Source organism: Phocoena phocoena, chromosome 13 (genome assembly GCF_963924675.1).
Source record: "Phocoena phocoena chromosome 13, mPhoPho1.1, whole genome shotgun sequence".
NCBI lineage: Eukaryota > Metazoa > Chordata > Mammalia > Artiodactyla > Phocoenidae > Phocoena > Phocoena phocoena.
This window is the reverse complement of record NC_089231.1, coordinates 1,199,046-1,222,170: the sequence shown is the minus strand read 5'-3', so window position 1 is coordinate 1,222,170 and position 23,125 is coordinate 1,199,046. Positions and strand designations below refer to the sequence as shown.

At 58.6% G+C, this 23,125-nt stretch overlaps 1 protein-coding gene across 1 annotated transcript in view; it reads left to right on the top strand.

Annotated features, from left to right (window-relative positions):
* The first annotated feature begins 250 nt into the window (after positions 1-250).
* The window catches only part of NFATC1 (nuclear factor of activated T cells 1), a 96,927-nt gene continuing 74,052 nt past the window's right edge, over positions 251-23,125 (top strand). Inside the window, exons 1-2 of the mRNA XM_065890548.1 lie at positions 251-485; positions 9,293-10,370. Of these exons, the coding sequence (XP_065746620.1) occupies positions 395-485; positions 9,293-10,370 (1,169 nt within the window). The 5' untranslated portion in view covers positions 251-394. The remainder of the gene's footprint in view (positions 486-9,292; positions 10,371-23,125) is intronic.

The window sequence follows — 23,125 nt, the reverse complement described above, 5'->3', positions numbered from 1 at the left end:
AGGACGCGCGGCCGAGCGCAGGGCGCAGCCGAGCCCCGGGCGCCTCGACCACAGGTGCCCGCGGCCGGGGCCCCGACCCTGGACCCCGACCGGACCCCCTCCAGGCCCCTAACCCCGACCCCGACCCCAACCTGGCATCCCGACCCCGACCCCGACCCCGGACCCCAGCCTGACTCCAGTCCAGCACCCCGACCCAGGCCTTGACTCCAGACACCGGACCCCGCCCGACTCCAGCTTAGATCCCGACCCCGGACCCCGACCCGGGACCCCAACCAGGTCCCCGACCCCCGACCAGACCCGAACCCCGAATCCGATCCCACCCCTGACCTCCGACCCCGACCCCGGACCCCTGACCTCGGACCCCGACCCTCTGATCTCTGACCCCCGACCCAACATGACGGGGCTGGAGGAGGACCAGGAGTTCGACTTTGATTTCCTCTTCGAGTTTAACCAGAGCGACGAGGGCGCCGCCGCGGCCACCGCAGGTGGGTCCGCGCGGGGCCGGGGCGCAGGGAGGGGGCGCGGGGCCGGGCGGGCCGGATCCGTGGCGGGAGGGGCGGGCCCGGAGGCGCGCCGCGGCTCCCGCCCCTCTGCCCCGGGGCGCCCCCCAGTCTCCCTTCCCCGACCCCCCGCGGCGCCAGGGGCGGGGGCAGCGCCCATAGCCTCCCCAGCGGGTCCAGTTGAGGGGCGAGCGGGGTAGCGAGGGAGGCCCCTTTGGAGTAGGCAGATCCCCCGGCCAAGTGTGCTAGGCTAGGGGCCGCACTCCAGCTGAGCCCTGAGCGCATTCCCGCTGGAGGGGCCTCCTCTTTAGGGCGGGGCGCCGCTCCCGCCAGGGGACCGTGTGCCAGGCCCTGGACTTGGACGTCCCGGCGGGGCGGGGGCCACGAGCTCCCCGAGTCTGCCCGCCCGCTCCCTGTGCCCTCAGCGCTGAAGCCTCCCTTCCCCACCCCACCCCGCCACCAGGAAAAGTTCCAATGGAACTAGCCTCCGGTACCTCGGACCACCACGTTCCCCGGGCCTTGCCTTTCTTTCGTTTTCTCTTCTCGGTCAAAAGTAAAGGTTCTACTTAAACAGAAGATAAAGGAACCCTCCAGCCCCCTGGGGTGTGTCTCCTGGATAAGAGTAAGCCCTTGAATGATCACGTCCCCTTTCACTGGAAGACCCAGTCTGTGCCTCGGGTCGCCCTGCGTGGAGGGAACCGAGAGCCCCCTCCTTGCAGCCTGGCTCTCCCCGACCTGTCTTTCTGCCCCCTGTCGGCCCTCTTTCTGTGTCTGTCTTCAAGATGTTCTCTCTGTCCCTGCCCACGTGGCGGTGAAGTGGTGAAGCTGAGCCCAGCACACTTGGCACTGGCGGGCGCCCGTCTCTGCAATGACTGTATAATATTTTCCTTATCATTCACTGCCCCTCTTTTAAAAGTGCAACGTCCTGCTCGTTTTTGTTTTTGTTTTTGTTTTTTTTCCGGTACGTGGGCCTCTCACTGTTGTGGCCTCTCCCGTTGCGGAGCACAGGCTCCGGACACGCAGGCTCAGCGGCCATGGCTCATGGTCTCAGCCACTCCACGGCATGTGGGATCTTCCCGGACCGGGGCACGAACCCGTGTCCCCTGCATCGGCAGGCGGACTCTCGACCACTGCGCCACCAGGGAAGCCCCCTGCTCGTTTTTTTAGAAAGTAAATGTTCCAACCAGGCCAAGGCTGCTTGGATCTGTCCTCCCTAAACGTCTTCTCTTTTCCACTTCCTCGGCTGTGCCATCTCCAGGCCTTTGGGTCAGGGGGTGACAAGGCAGGCGCGGGTGGGAGAGCGAGGCAATTGTCTGAACAGATCTGGGGCCGGAAGTGGAGAAACAGGCCCTGAAGGCCTTCTGCACTTGCTGGGGTTCGGCTGTCTGTGCGCAGGTCCTGGCGGGGCTTCCTGGGTTGTTTCCAGCAGAAGACTTTCTCCCTTGGTATCCAACCCCCTTTTCAGTCTATTTAGCAAATATCTTTGATGAGAGGCTTGGTGATGTGTGGACCACACTCCTGACCTCTTCAGGGTGTGAAAGCCAGTCCAGGACAGGGACTGCCACGCTCGTCCTGTGTCCTCAGGGGCTCTGCTGCCCGCTGGGTGCCTGGGAAGCTCCCAGAGTTGGGGAAGGCCTCACGGCCTCCCCTGTCTCTGCACGTCTGCTCCCCGCCGACGGCAAGCTGAGCAACACTCTCAAGGTGCGTTTTCAGCCTCACTGCCAAGCATACAGCCCCCACCCCAACCTCCAGGGACCACAGTCCCATTAAAGCCTCCTGCAGGAAGGCCTCTGGGGTGCTGGCAGCTGGGGCCCAGCGTTCACCAGGCTTTGGGGGAAGGGCAGCTGGAGAGAGCTCTGGGCAGAGATGGAAAGGGCTCCTTCCCCTTGTCATGGTGTCAGGAAGAAGTTGATAGAAAACATTCCTTCTTATCTATTTATGTGAGAAACACTCATACTTTTTTCTTTTTTATTAAGACTTTTTGAGAACAGTGTTAGCTTCACGACAGAACTGGGTGGAAGGTTTAGAGATTTCCCCCTCCTCCCACAGGGACGGTCTCCCCCACTATCAACATCCCTACCAGATGGTAGCTTTGTTACAGTCGATGAACCTACACTGACACATCATCACCTAAAGTCTGTAGTTTACATAGGGTTCACTCTGGGTGTTGTACATTCTATGGGTTTGGACAGATGTGTAATGACACGTGTCCACCATCATGGGGTCATACGGAGTGTTTTCACTGCCGTAAACATCCTCTGTGCTCCCCCTGTATCTCCCCCCCTCCCCCAGCCCCCGGCACCACTGATCTGCTCCCCGGGTCCACAGTTTTGTCTTTTCCAGAATGTCCCGTAGTTGGACACACAGTGCTCAGCCGTGTCAGATGGGCTTTTTCCACTTAGCAACACGCGTTTACGTCTCCTGCATGTCTCTTCGTGACTTGCTGGCTCTAGTGCTAAATAATATTCCCTTGTCTGGATGGACCCCGATTTATTTATCCATTCACCTTACCAAAGGACATCTTGGTTGCTTCTGAGTTTTGGCAATTATGAATAAAGTACTTTCTTCTTGTTCTTATTAGTTACTGACATTATATTGTAACTATTAATTATTAAGTTCATGATTACATTGTTATGTTAAATTCTTCAGCTCTTAATGGGTGACGGGAGTGACTTCACATTATTTCCGGAATGAACCTGGATAGAAATAAATGAATGAATGACTAATTCTGAGATCGATTGTGAAGCGAGCTGACGCAGAGCCTTAGAGATGATACTAAACCAAAAGTGGGCACTTTCTCAAAAGGACACGGCCAGCCCTGACCTTGGGGTCCCTCGTCCCTGTCACGATTTTCTCTGAGTTGAGAGCGGCATCTTCTCACCTGTCACCCTGTCACTCCCGCCTCCTCTTGCGCTGGGAAGCGTGGCACCCGGGTGTTCGAGGGACCATGGGTCCTGGGGTTCTTTCTTTCCAGAGCGCTCGGCAGGTGCGGATAGACAGTCAGCCACCATTTGTTGGGAGAAAGAAAAGAGAATTTTAAAGATAATCTGCCCTGGGCTGGGCTGGGCAGGGTGTTGCTTGCCCTCCCGGGGCGCTCCCGGCCCCTCTAGGGAGGAGGCTGGGCGGTGGGCTTCCGTCTCTGGGGAGCAGGCAGAGGGCCTCCTGCTTCTCTCTGGGTCTCAGGAAATAGCTGCTCTGCTGTCAGCCGGGCGGCGGGCGTGGCCCTGCTTCCCGCCCGCCCGGGGCTCCTGTTTTCTAAGTTATTTTGGCCGCCGGGCTGGGGACTGTTGCCCTGGCAACTGAGGAGGAAATGGGCCTGGCCTCGGCCTCCTGGCCTCGAGGGCAGGTCCCTCGCCGCCACCTTGACTGTGCAAGACGGCGTTTCACGGCTCCCGTGTGAAAGGGGGCATCTTCTGATGACGTGAAGACTTGGGGGCGTTTTTATTCTCAGTTCCCTCCTCAGCGGTGGTGATGGTGACGGCGAGGACGCCCCAGAGGCCCGCGTGTCTGCGCAGGAGGGCGCGGGGCCCGGCACCCAGAGCGCAGGCGGCCCCTTGGCCTCTTAGCACAGGTGACTGCCCTTGCACCTTCAGCTCAGCGGCCCCAAAGTTCCAGAGATGTTTCCACCAGCGGGCTGCTTTGTCCCAGAGGACGTTTTAATTCTCTGTGATGTTTGTCAGAGGAAGGCCACAGCGACTCATGGCCACGGGGTGTTTTTAATTCCTTAAACTCGGGGCCTGGGAAGGTGAAGACCTAAGGCAGTGAGGCTGGGGCGTCGGAGCCCATCCCCGTCAGGATGCAGGGGGCCCCTGTGAGGACGACTGCTTGTTGCCTCTGGAAGTCATCTCCCTGGCAGGCAGTGGGGTGACCGGTGCCCTCAGAGCTGTGTCTGTCTGTCACCCACGGGCCTGTCTCCTGCCCTGCCCAGTAAACAGCTCCCGACAGAAAGGTCCTGGCGTGGAGCGTCTCTTTTGTTTTGTGTTTTGTTTTGTTTCCACTACCTGCGGAGTATAATCTTGCCGCGAGGGCAGTGCCCACGGCTGGGGAGAGGAGGCCTGGCGGGGCGTTTGGAGGCCTGGCTGCCAGGCTGCTTCCAGTTCTATTTCTAGCTTCGTGTCCTACGGCTCAACCCCAGCAAATGCTGAAGGGGGTGTTCCGTACAATGAAAAACAAAGTCGCCATGACGGGCTTCCTCTCAGGGTCTGTGACGGACGGGGGACGCGGGCAGGGGCAAGGTGGCTCCCCCTGTCTCTGGTGAGACGGCCGCCGTGTGCGGGGTGAGGGCGCAGCCAGCAGTGCGCTCTGCGTCCCCCTTGAGGCCCCGGACGGCGCTGGGCAGGGGTCTGAGCGCTCGGGCACCTGCCGAGATGCAGTCGGCCGTGGTGGAAGGACACGGATCGACTTCTTCGGGCTTGTGCAGAGATGACGCGTTTGTGTGGTTCTGAAATACACGAGCTTTCAGAATGAGAGGAAATACTTCCGCCCCCTCTGGCCTTTTGAACGAGCTGAGGATGGAGCTCGCAGTGGGCGCTGGACCCACTGGGAGCTGATGCGCGGTCCGCGGGCTCCAGGCGCCCCTACTCCCCACGCTGGCGTCCATCTCTGCGCCTGCCCCCGCCGGGGACCTGGAGGCGGCATGGCTTCGGAGATGAGCCGCGCTTTCATGGACGTCCACTATATTAAGCCGTCTCGAATAAGCTCTCCCCAATATTTGCTTGGACGCCTGCGCTGTAAGGTGCTGAATCTCCTGGGCAGGCAGCCAGGCTCTGGAGGCAGCAGCAGAAACTGGGAGTCATGGGTGCGGAGCTCCCCAGTGGCCGCCGATGTGCCAGGCATCAGCCTGAGCGTCTCAGGGCTGTCGGGAAAGTCACTGGAAATGTGTTCATTCCAGGTAAATGTAATCCCTTTGAGTAGTTAAAGAATTCAGATTTGAATTACGGTTTAGGTAGGAAATTGAGTGGAAGCTGGGAGGGATGAGGGGAGGGGAGAGATGCCCCCCCTCAACCCCGGCAGGAAGGCAGGCCCTGGGCAGGCCGGGACCTACCTGTCCACGTTTTGTCCGAAAAGGGAGAACTTCTCTCACCAGACTGTGGCTGAGGTCAGAATCAAGTTCAGGCGCTTAAGGCTTTTGCTGTGTAATTCCTTTAATTAAGGAAAACTCACGCTTAGGTGGTCTTTTTTGTGTTTTAATAAAGGCTTATAAAGTCTTATGTTTTTCTCTTCCTCGTTGCATCGCGCTTATTGACAGACTTTGGTTAAATAAAGGCCCCCCTTCGGAATGCCCTGGGAGTCAGCGGACCCCCTGTTCCCCATCTCCCTCGGGGGGCCGGGGGCAGGGGCGGGCGCGCTCTCAGATCCCCGCCATGACTCGGGCTCGGGACCACGAATGTGGCTGAGTCCCGTGGGCAGGTGGTGGGGAGGCCCCACGCTGATTGCTAGGATTTTTTTGAATTCTTGGAATTACCTTCCTGCCAGCAAATGGTAGTTCAGTGATGGGATCAGCTGTATCTTTTAAAATAAATGACAGATTTGCATAATATTCTCTAGCTGGGCGGGAAGTATGGGATCTGTCCACTAACCCCCCTGCAAGGCCCCCCAAGGCCTCCGGGTGCTGGGGAAGGGGCCTGGCAGGCCCGTTGAGGGTGTGTGCGGACCCGGGCCTGGGCTCTGTGCACAGTTTGTATGTTTGCCGTCGTGTCCTGCCTGGGCTTCCCTCCTGGAGTCGTGACTTGTCTTTAAAATGAAGTCCGTTCTTCGTCGAATGCCGGATGGCCTGTGCACTTCACGTGGAGGAAAGGGCTCAAAGCACACGGTGACCACAGAAGCGAGGGTGCAGGCCTGGGGCACCTTCACTGCTCCCAGGATCGGCCGGTTCTGGGGCCCTCTTTCAGCTGGGGGGGGGGGGGCTGGCGCGTTGTCCCCTTGCGGACAGAACGTCAGGGAGGCACGGGGCTCGTGCCGCATCATGGCTGCTGCCCGGGGCTCTTTGTCCGCAGGAGCTGGGATGGGCCTCCTCCGTGGGCCGGGGAAGGCGCGCGTCCAGGCTGGTTCAGGCCGGCGAGTACCCTCTGGTGTCAGGGTGCAGGCAGAGGCGGGGCCCATGTGTTGGGCTGCGGGCCTGCGGGGGAGTCAGGGCGGGCGGGGTGAAGACCCCACTCGCTGAGGTGGAGCTGGAGAGCCGGTTATGAGAAGCCGCCTGAGAAATGCCAGAAATGCTGGTTCCGATGCTTTAGCTCACATGGCACCTGGATGGTGGGGGGCGGAGGGTGGGGCAGGGAGCCAGGGTCTCTGTAACTCACACTTGACCTTGGAACACGTCAAACGTAATACAGCTACTTGCTGAAGTGTCGTTACTGGAATTCCTGCCCTGGACGTATGGAATACGATTGGTTCATGTTCTGCTTACTGACCACGCAGCCCTCATCACAATCACACAACAGGTGGTGCTGGACACTCCAGCCCGTCCAGCCTGCTTTTGGTCGACATCTGACTTACCTGAAGCCACACAGGTACTGGGAACGGTTTTTTGTTTCTCAAGCTGGCAGTTCTGGTTAGAATGGTTTGGAAAGTGTTGGGCCAGCGGTGAAGGGAGACCCTCTTAGTGGGAGGTCTGTGGATGTGGCTGTAATGTCCGTGTAACGTACCACCGCGCTGTGGCCTGAAGGGGACCTTGGTTCTGCCCGGCGCATCGGCCAGGTGCCTCTGGGAAGAAACACACAGCAGCATTTAGGCTCCCACGGTAACTGAGAGAAGACTGATTCCGTGTTGACACCACTGCCGCCCCTGATGGGTCCTGCCCTCGCAGAGACGCCGGGGCCTCCTGTGGGATCCGCACCAGCCCGCTGCCGGGGTCCCTCTGGACAGCACTGGCCCGGCCTCCTCTGCGTCCAGGACCTCCGCTCACCCAGGCACAGGGTGGGGCTGAGGCAGGGGTGTCCGCACCTGTCCCGAGGGGTCACCGCGTGGCGGGCGGGGCCTCAGCGGCCTGGCCTGCAGCCCCCGTGCCCCCTCCTTCTGAGCAGTCTTGACTGTCTCCTCTGGCCATGCCTTTCCAGGCTTATTAACCTCCTGTGTGATTTTTGCAAAGACTGTCCTCCGATTTTTAACATTCTAGTACGGTTTTGGTGCTAAATGTGTCCGTGGGCCTGCGAGGGTGTTGGTGTGAGCGGGGGACCCGGCAGTCGAGGGGAGCTTCGCCCAGCAGCCCCAGGTGGGTCGGGCGCTGGCGTCGGGGTCCGGCCCCTGGTCGCGCCGCCCGTCCTTCCCTCTCGGGCTGAGGGGGTGACGAGGCTTGCAGGGGGCATATCCGCGGACCCGCCTGGCCCCCCTCCGCCCAGGCGCCGCCTCCCACTCAGAGCTTCTGGTTCCCTCCGCTGCAGTTTCGCTTCTCTCCCCCTCACGGCTCAGTCTCTCCCTGGGGCCGTTTGCAATCTGGACGACACTGATGCTTTCTCCCTAGAAGCCAGCCCGGCCTTGACCCCCGGGGCCTGTGTTCCCTCTGGGCCACTCTTCTGGGGAGCGGCAGAGAGCAGGGTTTTATGGGGCAGGGGGTTCAGAGTGTAAAAGCCAGAGCTTCTCGATAGCAAAGACGTAAGGGTCTGGGTTACCGGAGGGAGGTTGTACGCTCCTTCTGAAATAAGCCATAATGGAAATAGATATCCCCCTACTGGGGGAGCTGGACCCACTTCTGTTAACAAATCCGATGGGATGTGAACCTGTACTTTGAGGCCCTTGATTCTCTGGGGTCCGCCCAGGTGGGTTTCTGAAGCCCAGCGGAAGGGCGGCACTGTCAGTGGATGAAGCGTCTCCGGGCTGGTGCGCTTGGCCCGGGAGGTGGTGTAGGGTTTCCACGAGCAGCTCCATTATTCAGAGACCTGGGGAGCCTCAGCTCTAGGCACACGATAATGAGGTACCCACATGTTACAAAAGGTCTGTTCAAATTGGAAATGCAGACGTGTGGCTTTGCTGCTAAAAATGACTAATTATACTAGTAGTGACTTTTTTAAAACATATTTTACTGAGGCTATAATCAATATCTGATGATTTAATGTACGGCTGTACCTCAATATCGTCTGCTTCGTTTTTCCTGTAAAAGAAGGATTCTTAGGCCATGAGCCACCATCAGAAGGTACACGAGAGATCCCGGAACCGATGTGTTCGTCCAAAACCCTTGGGGTGTTTTCTCTGTCGCTGGCGATGAGTCTGTCACAGCGTCTTTAAACGTCCAGGCCCCCGTGTCTAAAACCCGCCCGCCCGTCTCTTGGTTGGACAGATGGAGCACCGTTGTGGACCAGGCACAGGCCTGGGCCCTGGAGGCAGGGGTGGACCAGGGTAGACCTGGGCGGGCCCGACGCTGCCCTCAGAGGCATGGGTTCTGCGGGTGCAGGACGTGATGGGGGAGATGGTGAACGTGAGGAACAGAAAGAAAGTGGGGGAGGGTGACACGCCTGTTGGGCTGGGGGCTGCGACTGGGGTAGGGCAGGTGGGAGATGTGATTTTTGAGAAAAAGCAGAAAAAAGTAAGGGGACCGGCGCTGCGGCTCTGCGGGAAGGATGTTTGCGCAGAGGGAAGCCCCGGTGGGCGCGTGTCCAAGTGAGAGGGCGGTGGCTGGAGTGGAGAAAGGAGGGGCCCGGGAGGGGCGCAGGGACCCTGCTGGAGCAGCAGTAGCGAGCCCATCTCGGAGGCCAGGCCCGCGGGGTGAGGGGTGAGGCCGGTCCCGGATCGCGGGGTCCCTGAGCATGTGGGTGGCGGTTCCGTGGCCAGCGCCTCATCCGTCTCCCCCTCCCTTCCAGAGCACTACAGTTACGTCACCTCCGGCATCGGCTCTGGCCTGCCCCTCTCCTCCGCCCACCCCTCGCTGCCAGCCCCGTGCCACGGCCTGCAGACCTCGGCCCCGGGCGTCTCCACCGCAGGCTACGGGGCCGCCCTGGACGGCGGGCCCTCGAGCTACTTCCTCTCCTCCGGCGGAGTCAGGCCCAACGGGGCCCCGGCCCTGGAGAGCCCTCGCATCGAGATCACCTCCTACCTGGGGCTGCACCACGGCAACGGCCAGTTCTTCCATGACGCGGACGCGGAAGACGTCCTTCCCAGCTCCAAGCGGTCCCCGTCCACGGCCACCCTGAACCTGCCCAGCCTGGAGGCCTACCGCGACCCCTCGTGCCTGAGCCCGGCCAGCAGCCTGTCGTCCCGCAGCTGCAACTCCGAGGCCTCGTCCTACGAGTCCAGCTTCTCGTACCCGTACGCGTCCCCGCAGACGTCCCCGTGGCAGTCCCCCTGCGTGTCCCCCAAGACCACAGACCCCGAGGAGGGCTTCCCCCGTGGCCTGGGGGCCTGCGGCCTGCTCGGGTCCCCGAGGCACTCGCCCTCCACGTCGCCGCGCACCAGCGTCACTGAGGAGAGCTGGCTGGGGGCCCGCACGTCCAGGCCCTCGTCCCCCTGCAACAAGCGGAAGTACGGCCTCAATGGCCGGCAGCTGTCCTGCTCCCCCCACCCCTCGCCCACGCCGTCCCCGCAAGGATCGCCACGGGTCAGCGTCACCGACGACACCTGGCTGGGCAACACCACGCAGTACACCAGCTCGGCCATCGTGGCCGCCATCAACGCCCTGAGCACCGACGGCAGCCTGGACCTGGGCGACGGCGTCCCCGTCAAGGCCCGCAAGACCGCCCTGGACCACTCGCCCTCAGTGGCGCTCAAGGTGGAGCCAGCCGGGGAGGACCTGGGGGCCACGCCGCCCACGTCTGATTTCCCACCCGAGGAGTTCCCATCCTCCCAGCACATCCGCAAGGGCGCCTTCTGCGACCAGTACCTGTCGGTACCGCAGCACCTGTACCCGTGGGCCCGGCCGAGGTCCCCGACGTCCTACACCAGGTAAGCGGGTCCAGGCAGGCGTGGGCCGCGGCAGCGGGTTCCCGAGGCCCGGGTGCCGGCAGGGCTGGTTCCTTCCGAGGCTCAGGGAGGATCTCCCGCTCTCCACGCCGGGTCTGCTGCTGTCCTGGCGTACCTCTGCCTTCACACCCCTCGGCCTTCTCCCGGCCTGTGTCTGTGTCCGAATCTCCCTCTGTCGGGACCCAGTCGTGTTGGTCGAGGGACCACCCCGAAGACCTCACCTTCACGAATTCTCTCCTTTTTAAAGGCCTGTCTCCAGGTGAGGTCATATCCGAGGTGCTGGAGGCGGCAGCGGGGTCAGACCTTTGGGGATAGGAGTCAGCCCGTCACAAGGGTTTACCGACACGTGGGCTCAGTTTTTGTTTTGTTTCCTATAAAACCAAGTGACGCCCGTGTCTGTGTTTTTGGCTTCCCTGCTCACACCTAACTGCCGTCACTGCACTGTCGGTGCAGATGGGACCTCGGCTCCGCGATTCCCCGGAGTAGCGCGCCCGCACCAGCCCCGCCCGCCGGCGTTTGGAAACAGCGCAGCCTTCTCCTCCCAGGAGGCGGGCTGCCTGGCGGGAGCCTCAGCTCCTCCGAGCGTCGGGGCTGCCGGTGCTCTGTTGGGTCCACTTACTCAGCCCGGGGTTTTTATTTTTAACTAAACAGCTTTCCCAACAGGTGGGCCGCTAATGACCCCTGGCAGAGTGCTTTCTGCTCCAGGATTTTTATCAGGCGTAGACTGTGCACACGGGCCTTCCCAGGAGGTGCACGGCCTTTGCCGTGGGGGCTGCGGGGGCCTCTCCAGGAAGAGGCGTGTGTGACAGGCATGCAGGCTTCTGCCTGTAGACTCAGGTATTCGAGGCTCAGTGTTTTCTTGTCCCTGCTCCCTTTTTTGGTCCGGCGGCAAGACTGCATGGTAGGGCCCAGTGCCTTCCAGCCGTTGTGCCCGTTAGATGAGGAGAGCAAATCGGTAGGGTTTCATTTGTTTCAGAATTTTCTCTGTTGTGCTCAGACCCTCTTTTTCTCCACGACTAAAGCACATGAGTTAGTTAGAGCGCCAGTGGGTAATGTAGTTCCAGGCGCCAAATGAGCACAGCTGAACCTTTTTGGAAGTTTGTGGCAAAGAAACAGTATGAGAGATGAACGTTTCTAAAGCGTCGGACGGTGAATACTTCCTTTCTGGTGGCACATTTAGGAGTCGAGAGGTAGAGAAGCAAGGATTACCGTGGACTGGGAATCAGAACCTGGATTTAATTCATAAATGTGGGAATTTTAAAAACCCATTTGGAGGCATTTTAAAATATAAAAACTGTTTATGCAAGGTGTCCTCTCTTTATAATTATTACTTAAGAAGAAGAAGGTTTTGAAGCTCACCTGCTCAAGCACACAGGCCCACACACAGTTTAGGACCTTCTCATTTTCATGGACCGTGACGGGGCGTCAGTTAACCCACATCATCACTGCAGGTGCAAAGGTAGCTACCGTGTCTCCAGGAGCTGCTGTGACCAAACCCCACAGACGGGGCGGCTTAAACAGCAGGCCTTTATCCCTCAGGGTTCTGGGGCCTGGAGTCTACGATCCAGGCACCGGCGTTGAAGTCCTTGGACCAGGACCACCCAGGGGCCTTGCCCTACCTTCACGGCCCCTGTAAAGACCCCACATCCAAGCGCGGTGGCCTTCTGAGGTCCTGGGGTTAGGACTCCAACCTGGGACTTTTGGAGGGACCAGCTCAGCCTGTGACCCCCGGTGGCAGATGGGGTGGCTTCCTCAGGACCTCAGCAACGGGGAACCTGCGGGAACGCGGGTGTTTCTGGGGGGTCGTCCTGCGTCAGGACGCAGAGCTGCTGCCTGCTGTCTGCTCCGGGGTCTCGGTGATGATTCCCTGGTTGAGTGCCCTGCTCCATTTATCTCTTGGTCCCAGAGCTCCGGGTGAGGTGTGACGCCCCCGGCGTTGCTGTGAGTTCACGCCAACAAACGCTGTGAAGGCACCACACTTCCCCCCGAGGGTCTGAAGTCAACTTTTCCCTCTGTTTTGGTTCCACATCAAAATATGTTTCCTGGTCCCTGGCGATGTGTTTCCGTGTGGTCCCGTCAGCTGGTGCAGGGGGTGGGCGGCTGGAGGCCACGGGAGAAGAGAGAGGTCGAGGCACTCACCTGCCGGGAAGGTGGCCAGACTTCCTGCCCACGGGGTCTCGGGCTGCCCAGCTGGGGTGCCCAGTGCTGCCAGGCTCCGACGTCTGGGGTGGACGGCTTATCGGGGCAGATCCACTTCCCAGCCTGTGGTGCGGCACCTCTGGGCACTTCTGCTCCTGTCTTGCCAGTGAAAGGACCTTTTTAACGAGAAGCGTGCAGTGTTATTCTCTTCCCAAGGAATTTGGGGGCCGTGGGCTCACCGCCCTTTTGGGGTCTTTTTGTCTGTGCAGCATGCGTGGCTCGCCCTGTGTGCAGAGCCTTCTGATGGGCCCACGGGGTCACGGAATGATGCTAACTTCTTTCCACGGAAGGTTTGTGAAACCAACAACAGTGTTGGATAGAAGTTCATGGGTTTTAACTAAGAGTTTAGACTTATTTTAGAGCCTCAGAGAATGACGCTTCTGCTCTTAAAGCTTTTGGGAAACGCAGGCGGCTAGTTTTAGGTGTCCCCTGCGCTCACGTCCGACAGGCCATGAGCCTCTTCAGGAAGGGGACGGTCTTCCCACCTCGCTTCTTTCTGCGGACGAGAAAGCGATTCCGCCAAGGATGGTGCCACGCGGCTCCCACGATCGGCCGTGGCAGTGAGGGTGGAGGTGACCGGCCGATTCCCGCTCCCGGTGGATTGCTTCTCCGTGGTGGCTTTCAGAGGACGTTGTATTGTCCCAAAGGAGCTAAAGTTTAAACGTCCGTTGGTTCAAGCGAACGTACTTGAGCGTCTGCCCTGGGCGAGGGTCCATATCCAGGGTCCTCGCTGTGTGTGTCCAGTGAACTTGTGTTTCCTTTAGAATAGGCTCGGGGAAAGCCCCAACTTTTGAGGTCTTAATGTCTCTGTTTGTGCCCGGCATAACCTCTGGATTTGCCTTTAAAGGGGCAAAGTTACACGAGGAATGTATAATACTTAAAAGGAAACTAGTTTTGGGCGTGCGGAGCATTTTAAGGTGAGTCTTTTGTGACATCAACAGCACACGTGTTGAATTAAACTCCTGTAGACAGACTTTGCTTTTGTGATTTGAGTACTTAAAGAGTAGACTTTCTTCAGGGGCGAGGGCACGCGATGAACAGGGTTACTTGGGGCTACTGGGTTCAGTGACCCGAGGGGCTGCGTGTCCAAATCAGTATTTCAGACGGGGTTTCTTTTAGGTTGTTGGGTCCGATCGATGATTTTAATAGCATCCATAACCTTTCTGCTGTGTCTAACTGTTAGTTTCCAAAAGTCCCATGAAACTACTGCTGACTCTGACTGCATTTTATAAGTTGTTTGAATATTTCAGAGCGTATCCTAATTTGGAATAAGATTAAATGAAGCTGGAGGCTGGTAACAAATCCAACTACACGTCGTCCCGCTGGGGCACCCCTGGCCCCGGCCCGTCTGCACTCGGTGGTCTCCATCGGGCCAGCCCACTCGGGCTTTTGGACCAGTCAGTCACTTCTGGGTTATTTTCTCTTTTCTGACCTGGCAAAGGATCCCCAGCCACATCATCTGAAGATCACAAGAGGAAGCTCACTGGGGACTCCCCTGGTGGTCCAGCGGTTAAGACTCTGCGCCTCCACTGCAGGGGGCTCAGGTTCAATTCCTGGTTGGGGAACTAAGATCCCATATGTGGCACGGCCGGAAAGTTAAAAAAATTTTTTTAAAGATTACCAAAAAAAAAAAAGGAAGCTCACTGATAGTGAGCTTTAAAAAGAAGACAGTTTGTGGGGAGGTCTCTGCACGGTCCCCCTGAGCACTTGCTTACAAGACCCAGCGCCAGGGTCACGTGTTCAGGCCCCACTAATAAGGGGTAGAGCTGGACTCACGCCGTGATTAGCTCACCCCAGAGGCGCCCCTGGCTGGGCCCCTGCTCCCCGTAGCCCTGACGAGTTTTCCCTCTAATCGGGGGGCGTTGGGGAGCCTGGGACCTTTCTCTGACGTCCGCGTCCTGCTCCCAGGATGCTGGTGGCGCTCGGGGAGGGTGGGAGCCCCGCAGTCAGAGGTCCTCACGAGGCCAGAGGCTGACCTTGGCCACAGGCCTGCAGAGGCTCCTGCAGGTGAATTTGGAGTCTGAGTGCAGGACCCGGGCTGTGTGTTTCTGCAGTTGTGCTTTCTTGCCGCAGGACTATGTGGTCTCAGAGGCCCAAACCCTCATCCCCGCGGGGCAGGCTCTTTCTGGTTTCCCAGAGTTCAGAGCTGACGCCAGAAAAGGTGCTCTGTGTACTGACTTCCAACTGGAAAAATTAGCCTTGCAGGTTCAGCTGTGATTTGTGGATTTGTGGCAGAGGGAGAGGCTTCTGCTCCACCTTTAGGGCCCTTCCCCTAAGGTGTACATGGAGGATGTAGGCCCTGATTTCTTTTTTTTTTGCGGTACGCGGGCCTCTCACTGCTGTGGCCTCTCCCGCTGCGGAGCACAGGCTCCGGACGCGCAGGCTCAGCGGCCGTGGCTCACGGGCCCAGCCACTCCGTGGCATGTTGGGATCCTCCCAGACCGGGGCACGAACCCGCGTCCCCTGCATCGGCAGGCGGACTCTCAACCACTGCGCCACCAGGGAAGCCCTGATTTCTCTTTTTGATGTTGTTCTATGAATGTCTATTTTTAGCCATGAAAAGGAGAAAGAGGATCTCAAGTACTTCTGCGTTCCTGGAGAGGATAAAATAATTTGAATCTTTGTGGCTTTACACACAGATGTTTAAGTCTAGCCATTGAGATCTACCATGTTGGCTGATTTTGTAGATAATCCGAATGCCCGCAGAGTTTCGGCTACGAAACCGGTCAGCTCCTGGCCTGGTCCTGCTCCCGCCGGGCCGTCCACCCATGTGCGTGTGAAGGCGGGGCTGCTGCGCTCAGGGGTCTCCTATCCCGGGGCCCCTTCCCGGGTCTCCAATCTTGAGATTTTCCAAACCGTGAGGAGACTCGACCAGGAGCAAGTGTCCAGTGACGACACGCACGAGTGACCACAGACACAACAGAATTGCTTTCTGCTCAGACATTTTCCCCCGAGGAGAGTGTGGGGTGCTCGTCGGGGACCCCGGGCACCTGCAGCACACCTGGGCCGGGCCTCCGGGGAAACGAGGGAACAGTCCTGCCGGAGACTGAAATGTAATTGTGAGGCAGCTTTAAAACTCGGCCTTCCGTGAAAATTAATGAGCAAAATTGTATTTATATGTCATGATGGGCTTTGCTTTCTAAATAAATGCTTCTAAAATACCTTCTGGGGCTTCCCTGGTGGCGCAGTGGTTGGGAGTCCGCCTGCCGATGCAGGGGACGCGGGTTCGTGCCCCGGTCCGGGAAGATCCCACGTGCCGCGGAGCGGCTGGGCCCGTGAGCCAAGGCCGCTGAGCCTGCGCGTCCGGAGCAACGGGAGAGGCCACAACAGCGAGAGGCCCGCGTACCGCAAAAAAATAAAATAATAAAATAAAATACCTTCTGGAAGCTGGGGCTTGACCCACAGCATTGAGCTAGCTGGTTTTCGGTAAAGAAAGCGGCCCACATGTTGTTTTTCCCTCTGAGGTTTCCCGTCCAGGTTCGTCTGTGCTCTGAGCGCCCAACAGGCACCGGCTGCGAAAGCCCTCACGGCTGGAGCACGGAAGCGGTGCGTTAATTACGCGCTGCGTTCCAGTGCTCTCAGCGACGGTGCCTTTGTCACTCTGGCCACGTTGTTTTACAGGCTTGTTGAGGTGGACGGTTCTGTCCTCTCCCTGCTCAGGCTTCATGTAGCGGGCTGCTTCCAGTATCTGACCGTTCTGCTCAAGCCTTGGAAGCCCCGGGGCCCCTGGGAACGCCTGATTTTCTTCCGGGAGTCACTTCCCACAGGCGAGCGTAGCCACCTGCAGGGCAATCACACCGTGATGATGCCTGTTTCCCCTGAGCCCAGAGCTCTGCAGGGCTGTCGGGACGTGCGTGCACTGTGGCCTCAGCATCCCTACCCGGGGACCTGGGCTCGGGGCCAGCGAGCTCACGGGAGGCGTGGTTGGGTCTCACTTTACAGATGGGGAAACTGAGGCACTTGGAAATTGCTAGACACAAAACGAAAGACAAAAGGTTGCAAGGCTCCAGTTGCCGAGTCTGGGGGTGCGGGACGTGTGTGGTCACTGCAGGGCTCGAGGCTGGGAGGATCCAGTGATGGCTGTGAGTCCCCCACTGCGGGGGCACGTCTCGGGGCTGGACATGCACCTGTAGGTGGTACTGGCGTCCCACTGTTTTATTTCAAGTCGGATGTTACGGGGGGTGGGGGGAGGCGGAGTCCGGGGTGCTGCGGTCACTCGCTCTTGGTGTCCAGAGAGCACGGCAACGGGCGTAACGCCCAGCGGGCTGTGCCTGTTGGGCACGGGGTCTCCTCTGGCCTGACCACAGGCTGAGCTCTGTTTCAGCGAGACCCTCGCTGGGGCCGTGATCTTCTCTAGTCCTCAGGGAGCAACGTGCCTGATGCAGGTACATTCCTGTAGATGATCTAAGAAGCTTATTTATTACGTCCTGAGCCCCTGAAGTCTGTTTTAAACTTAGAGTTTGGAAATGGAATGGTTACTAGTTCATGACTGTCCAGGTTTTCCTGTGGGTCCCCTATTAAAACAGATTAAGGGTGAACTCTGGGAGCTGCCCCCTGACGGTCCTGGCATCTCTGGGTAGAAATCAAATCCCAGTGTCAGTTTCATGGCTTATTTATGCCCCATCCTACACTAGCTTGGCGATTCTGTTTCTCGGTTTTTATAAGCAGTGTGGCAGGTATCATCTGAGCTTTCTCAAGCTCTGTAATGACTGGTTAGCAGCAGGCTCTAGCGGCATCTGAAAAGGCATTTGGGGCCCAGGAGCAGTCACAAACTCGCTGGCATCAGCCCCCTGTAACAAACATGAGGGTCAGTGGAGAAGCAGAAGGACCACCTAGAGCTCAGCTTCCCACGGGGGTCCTCACCAAGTAAACATTCCTCCACCCACCCACCCACCCTTCTTTCCATCCACCCATCTATCCACCCATCTACCCAGACATCCATCCACCCATCCAAGGCATGGGCCCTCCCTGTGCCCTTTGTTCCACTCCAATAGTGGACGTGAGGGAAAGGCGGCGTCCTCCCTTGTCTAGACAGTTCTGGTCCCCGGGGACGGAGGAGCTGGGTGCAAATGCAGTTGTCTAGTCTTGGGTCAGGAGGAGAAGCCCCAGTAGTTTGAGAAATTCCTCCAAAGTAGCTTATTTTCCACCTCAGCTGGATTTCTGGACAAGAGCTCTTTGTGTCCCACTGGGCTGCCCCCACATTGAGTTGTAGAAGCATCTGGTGTTCTTAGACATGTCTTCTCTCGGGAGAGGTTTTAGGAGTTGGAGGGCGTGTTTTCCTGGAGAACAGAGGGCCGGCTCTGTAAGAGGAGGGCTCCGCAGCGATGCTGCCCTCTCGCGAGCCGAGGAGGAGACCCCAGGTGGCTGTCCGCCCGGGAGAGGGGCCAGGTCCAGTCTGCCTGGGGGTCCTGGAGGCTGCCTGGCTCCCCCCGTGCAGGTGCAGGGCGGTGGGAACTGTCGGGATGCAAGTCTGGACGGCAGGGCCTGAGAGGCTTACGTGAAACTGGCCTGTTTTGGGGGGGGTGGCGTGGGGATGAGTGGTGCAGAGTAAGGATGACGGCAGTTTTCCGGAAAGCTGGAAGGAAGTCTTAGCCCCTTGGACTTCTCCACGACCTGTTCGGTGGAGCCACTGAAAGCAACGCATTCTTACGAAATTCCTGAATTGATCATTACGAAAACAAAAAGAATCTCTCCACGGTGGCCTTGCTGTCCTTGTTCTGAAAGTGCCAGGTCCATGACTGAGTTTGAATTGGATTTCTGAGCAGACCTGGGCCTGGCAGAGCCTCCGAGAGGGTGGAGAGCAAGCAGGTGGCCCTTCCTGGGCTGCCCGCCTCCCAGCACGCACCAGGCGCTACACCCCGTCCGTGCCCCCAGTCCCCGGGGCGTGGGGACAAGTTGGGGACCGGCCGGGAACAAGTCAGGGCCGAGGTGGCAGCAAGGAGGCATCTGGCACTGGTGTGACCCAGACAGGGCCTCTTGCGGGGGGGGGGATCCTGGGCCTCAGGACAGGTCACTGGCCGCAGAATCTCGGGGTACGGGGGCGCTGCCTACAGCACCCGACGGGGGGCTCCCTCCTCTCGCCTCACCCGCCTCCTTGCATTGTACTGCCCGGCTCTATCTCTCGGGCCCCTGTTCACCCACCAACGTCTTTGTAAAAGCACTTTTCCAGCCTCCAGGAGTGGTCAGGGCATCTCCTCCAGGCCACCATCCTCCTCGTGGCCAGTCCTGTCCCCGAGTCCCCTCAGTGCCATCTGAGTGACAGTGCAGAGGAAGCCGGTCCCAACAGCTGGGGGTGACCACCCAGGACCCCCGGGGCGTGAGTTCCTGTCTGAGGCCCGCCCCCCAGTCCCATCCCTTCCAGACCCATCAGACGTGCGAGGCCAGCCCCGAAGGACTTTGGCCTTTCGTGGATCACAGCCAGCCCCTCCCCAAGGGCTGTTCCCTGGGAGGGTAGGTGGGTGGGTGAGGATGCCACCCACGGCCCGCGAACCTCTGGGGGGTCATCAGCGGAGAGGTCGGCTTCTCCAGGGCGCCCTCCAGGAAGGCCGACCTTTCTGGCATGGGAGGAGCTTTCTCACCCATGCCTCTCGGGGGCCCCGGGGGGAGCCGGGTGGACCTTGGGGCGAGGTGTGTGGTCCCGGCCAAGCCTTGGCCCGCGGAGCCTTTGGCGGCCCGGAGACCCTGCTTGATTAAACAGCCAAGAACTGAGCTGATAACCTTTTTTAAAATTAGAGGGGAAAAGACAAAACAAAGCTAGTAAGTTAGGCGGCCATGGGCTCCCGACCCTGGGAAGACGTGTTACTTTAAAGTTGGGGTGATGTCCCTCCCCTTCTGCTCTGGTTCTCTCTCTCATTCGGGCGGACTTCAGTCCTGCCAAGTTCCGAGTTTGTAGCTTCAGCTCTTTTAGAAACAGAAGAGTCCTGAAAGCTTTTACAGTTTTCTTCTAAGTGATAATTCCATGTGAGCCTTAGGTCTCAGAAAATTCAGAATTGAAAGGATTCTACCCAAACCATCTGAACCAAAGAGCAGCCACCCTTCCCGGGTGTCTACACGGAAGGAGAACTCCACAGCACAGGGGCTTTGCTGAGGCTCTCGTATGCGGCACCTTGCGGTGGGATGTCCAGTGCACGGTGGTTCTCTGACGTTGAGTGGACAAGGCCTTTTTTCCGGGAGAAGGTTCCAGAAGGGCTCCAGGCTCGAGTGCGGCCAGTTTAGGGAAGTCGCTGCCTCTGACTCAGTCTCCGAGCTCGCCAGGGCGAGAACAGGAAGGTGAGAAAGTAGACGATTTGGGGAGTTTACAGTCCACATCCTTCAGGGTGGAGACTCTTCAATGCCGATAAACAGAGGGAAGTGAATCCCTGACAGCTCCCGGCCCTGGAACGTCACCGTGGTAGCTTGAGTGCCTGTGTCTCAGCTTTGCTCTTTCGCTCTGTATCACAGAAAACCAAACTGTACACGAGTCAGAGACTAGTCGTGGGCCGCCACGCCCACACCCAACTGACTGATTACTTGTGGTCCTCTTGCCTCACCTCATCACCCACACCCGTTACTTGGCGGTAAATCCCAGACCTCGTGAAGTCTTACCCATCGATATTCAGCGTGTCTTTCAGAGATGGGGGCTCAGTTTTAGAAACGAATCATGACACAGGTAGATACCGTACCCGACACTGATACGTGATTTAAGAGAATCCCTTGGTATCACCGAGCAAGTGTCCAGACTCCCCTGACGTACTTTCTCCGAGGTGGTCGGATTCCAACTCCGGGCCTCCCGACCGGCTCAGGTGCAGAAATCTCTGTTTCCCGCACTCAGCTGCGGGGGGCTCGGCAGGCCCCAGTCCGGGGCGCCTGACGCACTCCTCTGTCCCTGGCGTTCGCGGTTTTTCCTTGAATTGCTGCAGAATCGGGGCCTTGCTGGGGTCTGGCTCCGAGTTTTGGCGAAGTGGTGCGTGCCGTTCCCTCAGAGGCGGGTTCTGGCGTCTCCGTGGTGGTAGCAGTGGCCGATGAAGTGGTTTAAATGGAGAGGTCTGGGGTGAGCAGGTCCGGCCCGAGCCCCGCCCCGCTGGCCATCAGGAGCACAGAGGGGTGGCGGGGACTGACCGAGGCTCTCCGGAGCCCTGAGCCCTGCGATGACCTTGGTTTCGAATCAGTGCGAATGGCCTCCGTCCGTCTGTGTCCCCGCGGTCAGCCGTGCTCCAAGCCGGGTCTCCTGTGCTGGAGAAACATGTCATTGGCAGGCTGCACCCGCGGAGACTGGCAGGTCGGCTGGTGTCCCTGGGTCCTGCTCAGGGGCGGGCTTGGTTGGTATCGAGGCGTGTGCAGGCGGTCGGTGGTGCCGAGGTCAGGGCTGCGGTCTCATAAACACCTGCTCCGGGGCGGCACAGCTTTTGCTGAAGCGCGGGAGGCTGTCTGTGAAATCCTTTGTGTGCTGGAAAGACTGCCCCGGACTCGCAGGTACCCAGGGAAGCCCCGAGCAGGTGACCACAGTGGCCGGGCAGGGAGGAGGGGCCCCGGGAAGCTGGGGCAGGGCCTGGATGGGGGCGGGAGACACGGGCTGAGAGAAGTTCGGGTTCGTCTCGGGCTCTGCATGCCCGTGGGGAGGTGGGCTCCAGGCTCCAGGCCGTGAACTAAGCGTCAGAAAAGATCCTTCACCCTTTCCCCGCATGAAGGAAGCACAGAGATTCAATAGGACACGAAAGGCTTTCTGGTGGGAAGTGGATGGTGGCAGCAGCTCCAAGAGCAGGGGATTCAGATTGGGGCCCAGGGGGCTCCCCGATGGAGGTTGCGTGACTCCCTTCCTTGTGTCACACGAGCCGGCGTCTCCAGCCTGGAGGCCAGGCCAAGCCAGGCCGCTTAACACCTACTCACAGTGGGGCTCCTGGTGGCTCGGGGGGGCCGTGGGCCTGGTCCACCCCTCGGCCCTGGGGGCGGGGTGATGGTGCCAGTGGTAACGGGTGGAAACCGCAGGCACTCAGCGCCGACGCGGCACCAGCGTCGCTCCTCGGTGGGCGGGGGGGTGGGGGCGTGAGACGCGGCCTCCAGCCTCTTCTTTAAACGGGAGCAAAAGGAACGTGATTCAGGTCCTTACGTACCAAGTGCACAACAGCCATTTAGAAAAGCCTTCTATTTGCAAGAATTCCAGACTCACAGAGAGTTGCAGAGAGATCTGTGTCCTCTTCAGCCAGTGTCCCCAGCAACGACAAGTTGATATTAAGGACAGTGGCCGTCATCCCGGAGTGGCCTTTGGAGACCCCGAAGGAGCCAGAGTTGGGGTGTGGGAGGCCTGGAGTCCCACGTTGCCATTAGTCAAATGCGTGTAAGAGGTCAGGGGACGTTTGAGAGGCCTGGAGGCTTTCAGAGATGTTACCACTGGGGGTTCAGAGTGTCTCAGTTTATCGTTACCACGTGATGGGTGCGTGTTACAGGAAGATGCAGCCTCAGAGCGCCCTTCCCTGTGTGGTTTGGCAAAGATTAAATCCATCGGGCCCTGTGTTGGCGAGGCCGTGCAGAGGACCTGACCCCCGGGAGGTGTCAGGAGCCCCAAGTGTTCATGCTCTTTGACGGAGGCTGTGGATCTGTGCTGAGGAAATGACCAGAAAGGCCACCAGGATCTCACGCTGGATGTTCACACCTCTGGTACTGATAAGAGCAACAAATTGGGAGCAACCCACAGGTCCACCCACAGAGCACTGCTCAGTCATCTCCAGGGCAAGATGTGACGCTGAGATCAAACCATTTTTGAACAATGTGCAAAAATGCTCAACATGTGATCTTTACGTTCAAAAAGGCAGGGTATCACACTATGTATTTTATTTTGTTAAGATCTATCCCTTTTGTGTAAAAATACTTACAGATATACGCCCAGCTGTGGAGGCAGTTTCTCTGGTTGATTATGAGATACATACGTGTGTGTGTGGAGAGAATGAAAAGTAGCTTCTGTTTGTACAGATCAGCGGGATCTTAGATTCGAATTTAACCGCGTGTTGTCTTGGCTGCCCTGAGTGTGGCTTTTTAAAAAATCCAGTGAAGTTGGAGGTGAGTTTAAAGTTATTCAGCAGCCCTGGGCTGAGGCCATGAGAGAACTCTCCTGACGTGGTCCCCGTGGCGGCTCCTCTCCGGGTCATTGGTGACCCCCAGGAATGACGCTCGGCTGCGGGGCCCGTGAGGGGGTTGGGCTGGGACAGCGCAGCCATGAATCACCGTCCTCGCAGCCGGGGCCGCTGCGTCTTGGAACGTTCCTTCCAGTCTTAGGCCTTTTCTCTGAATCAGAGATACATTTACATTTTTTGTGGAGTTGCCAAACTCATGCTGAAAATTTCCAACCCCAAACAATAATTTAAATTGTCTGTATTACAGTATTTATTTTGTGGACCATTCTAACTCGAAACTGTGCTCACGCTGTGTTGCTGGCTTTGTCCGTGATTCAGGAGCCAATCATTTCCCCAGATCTATTCCTCTGTGGTGTTCAAGTGCAGGGCGGCTCAGAAGATGCTTGCCCTGCGCAGACGGCGAGGGATTGCACTTTCCATCCTTCCTTTGCT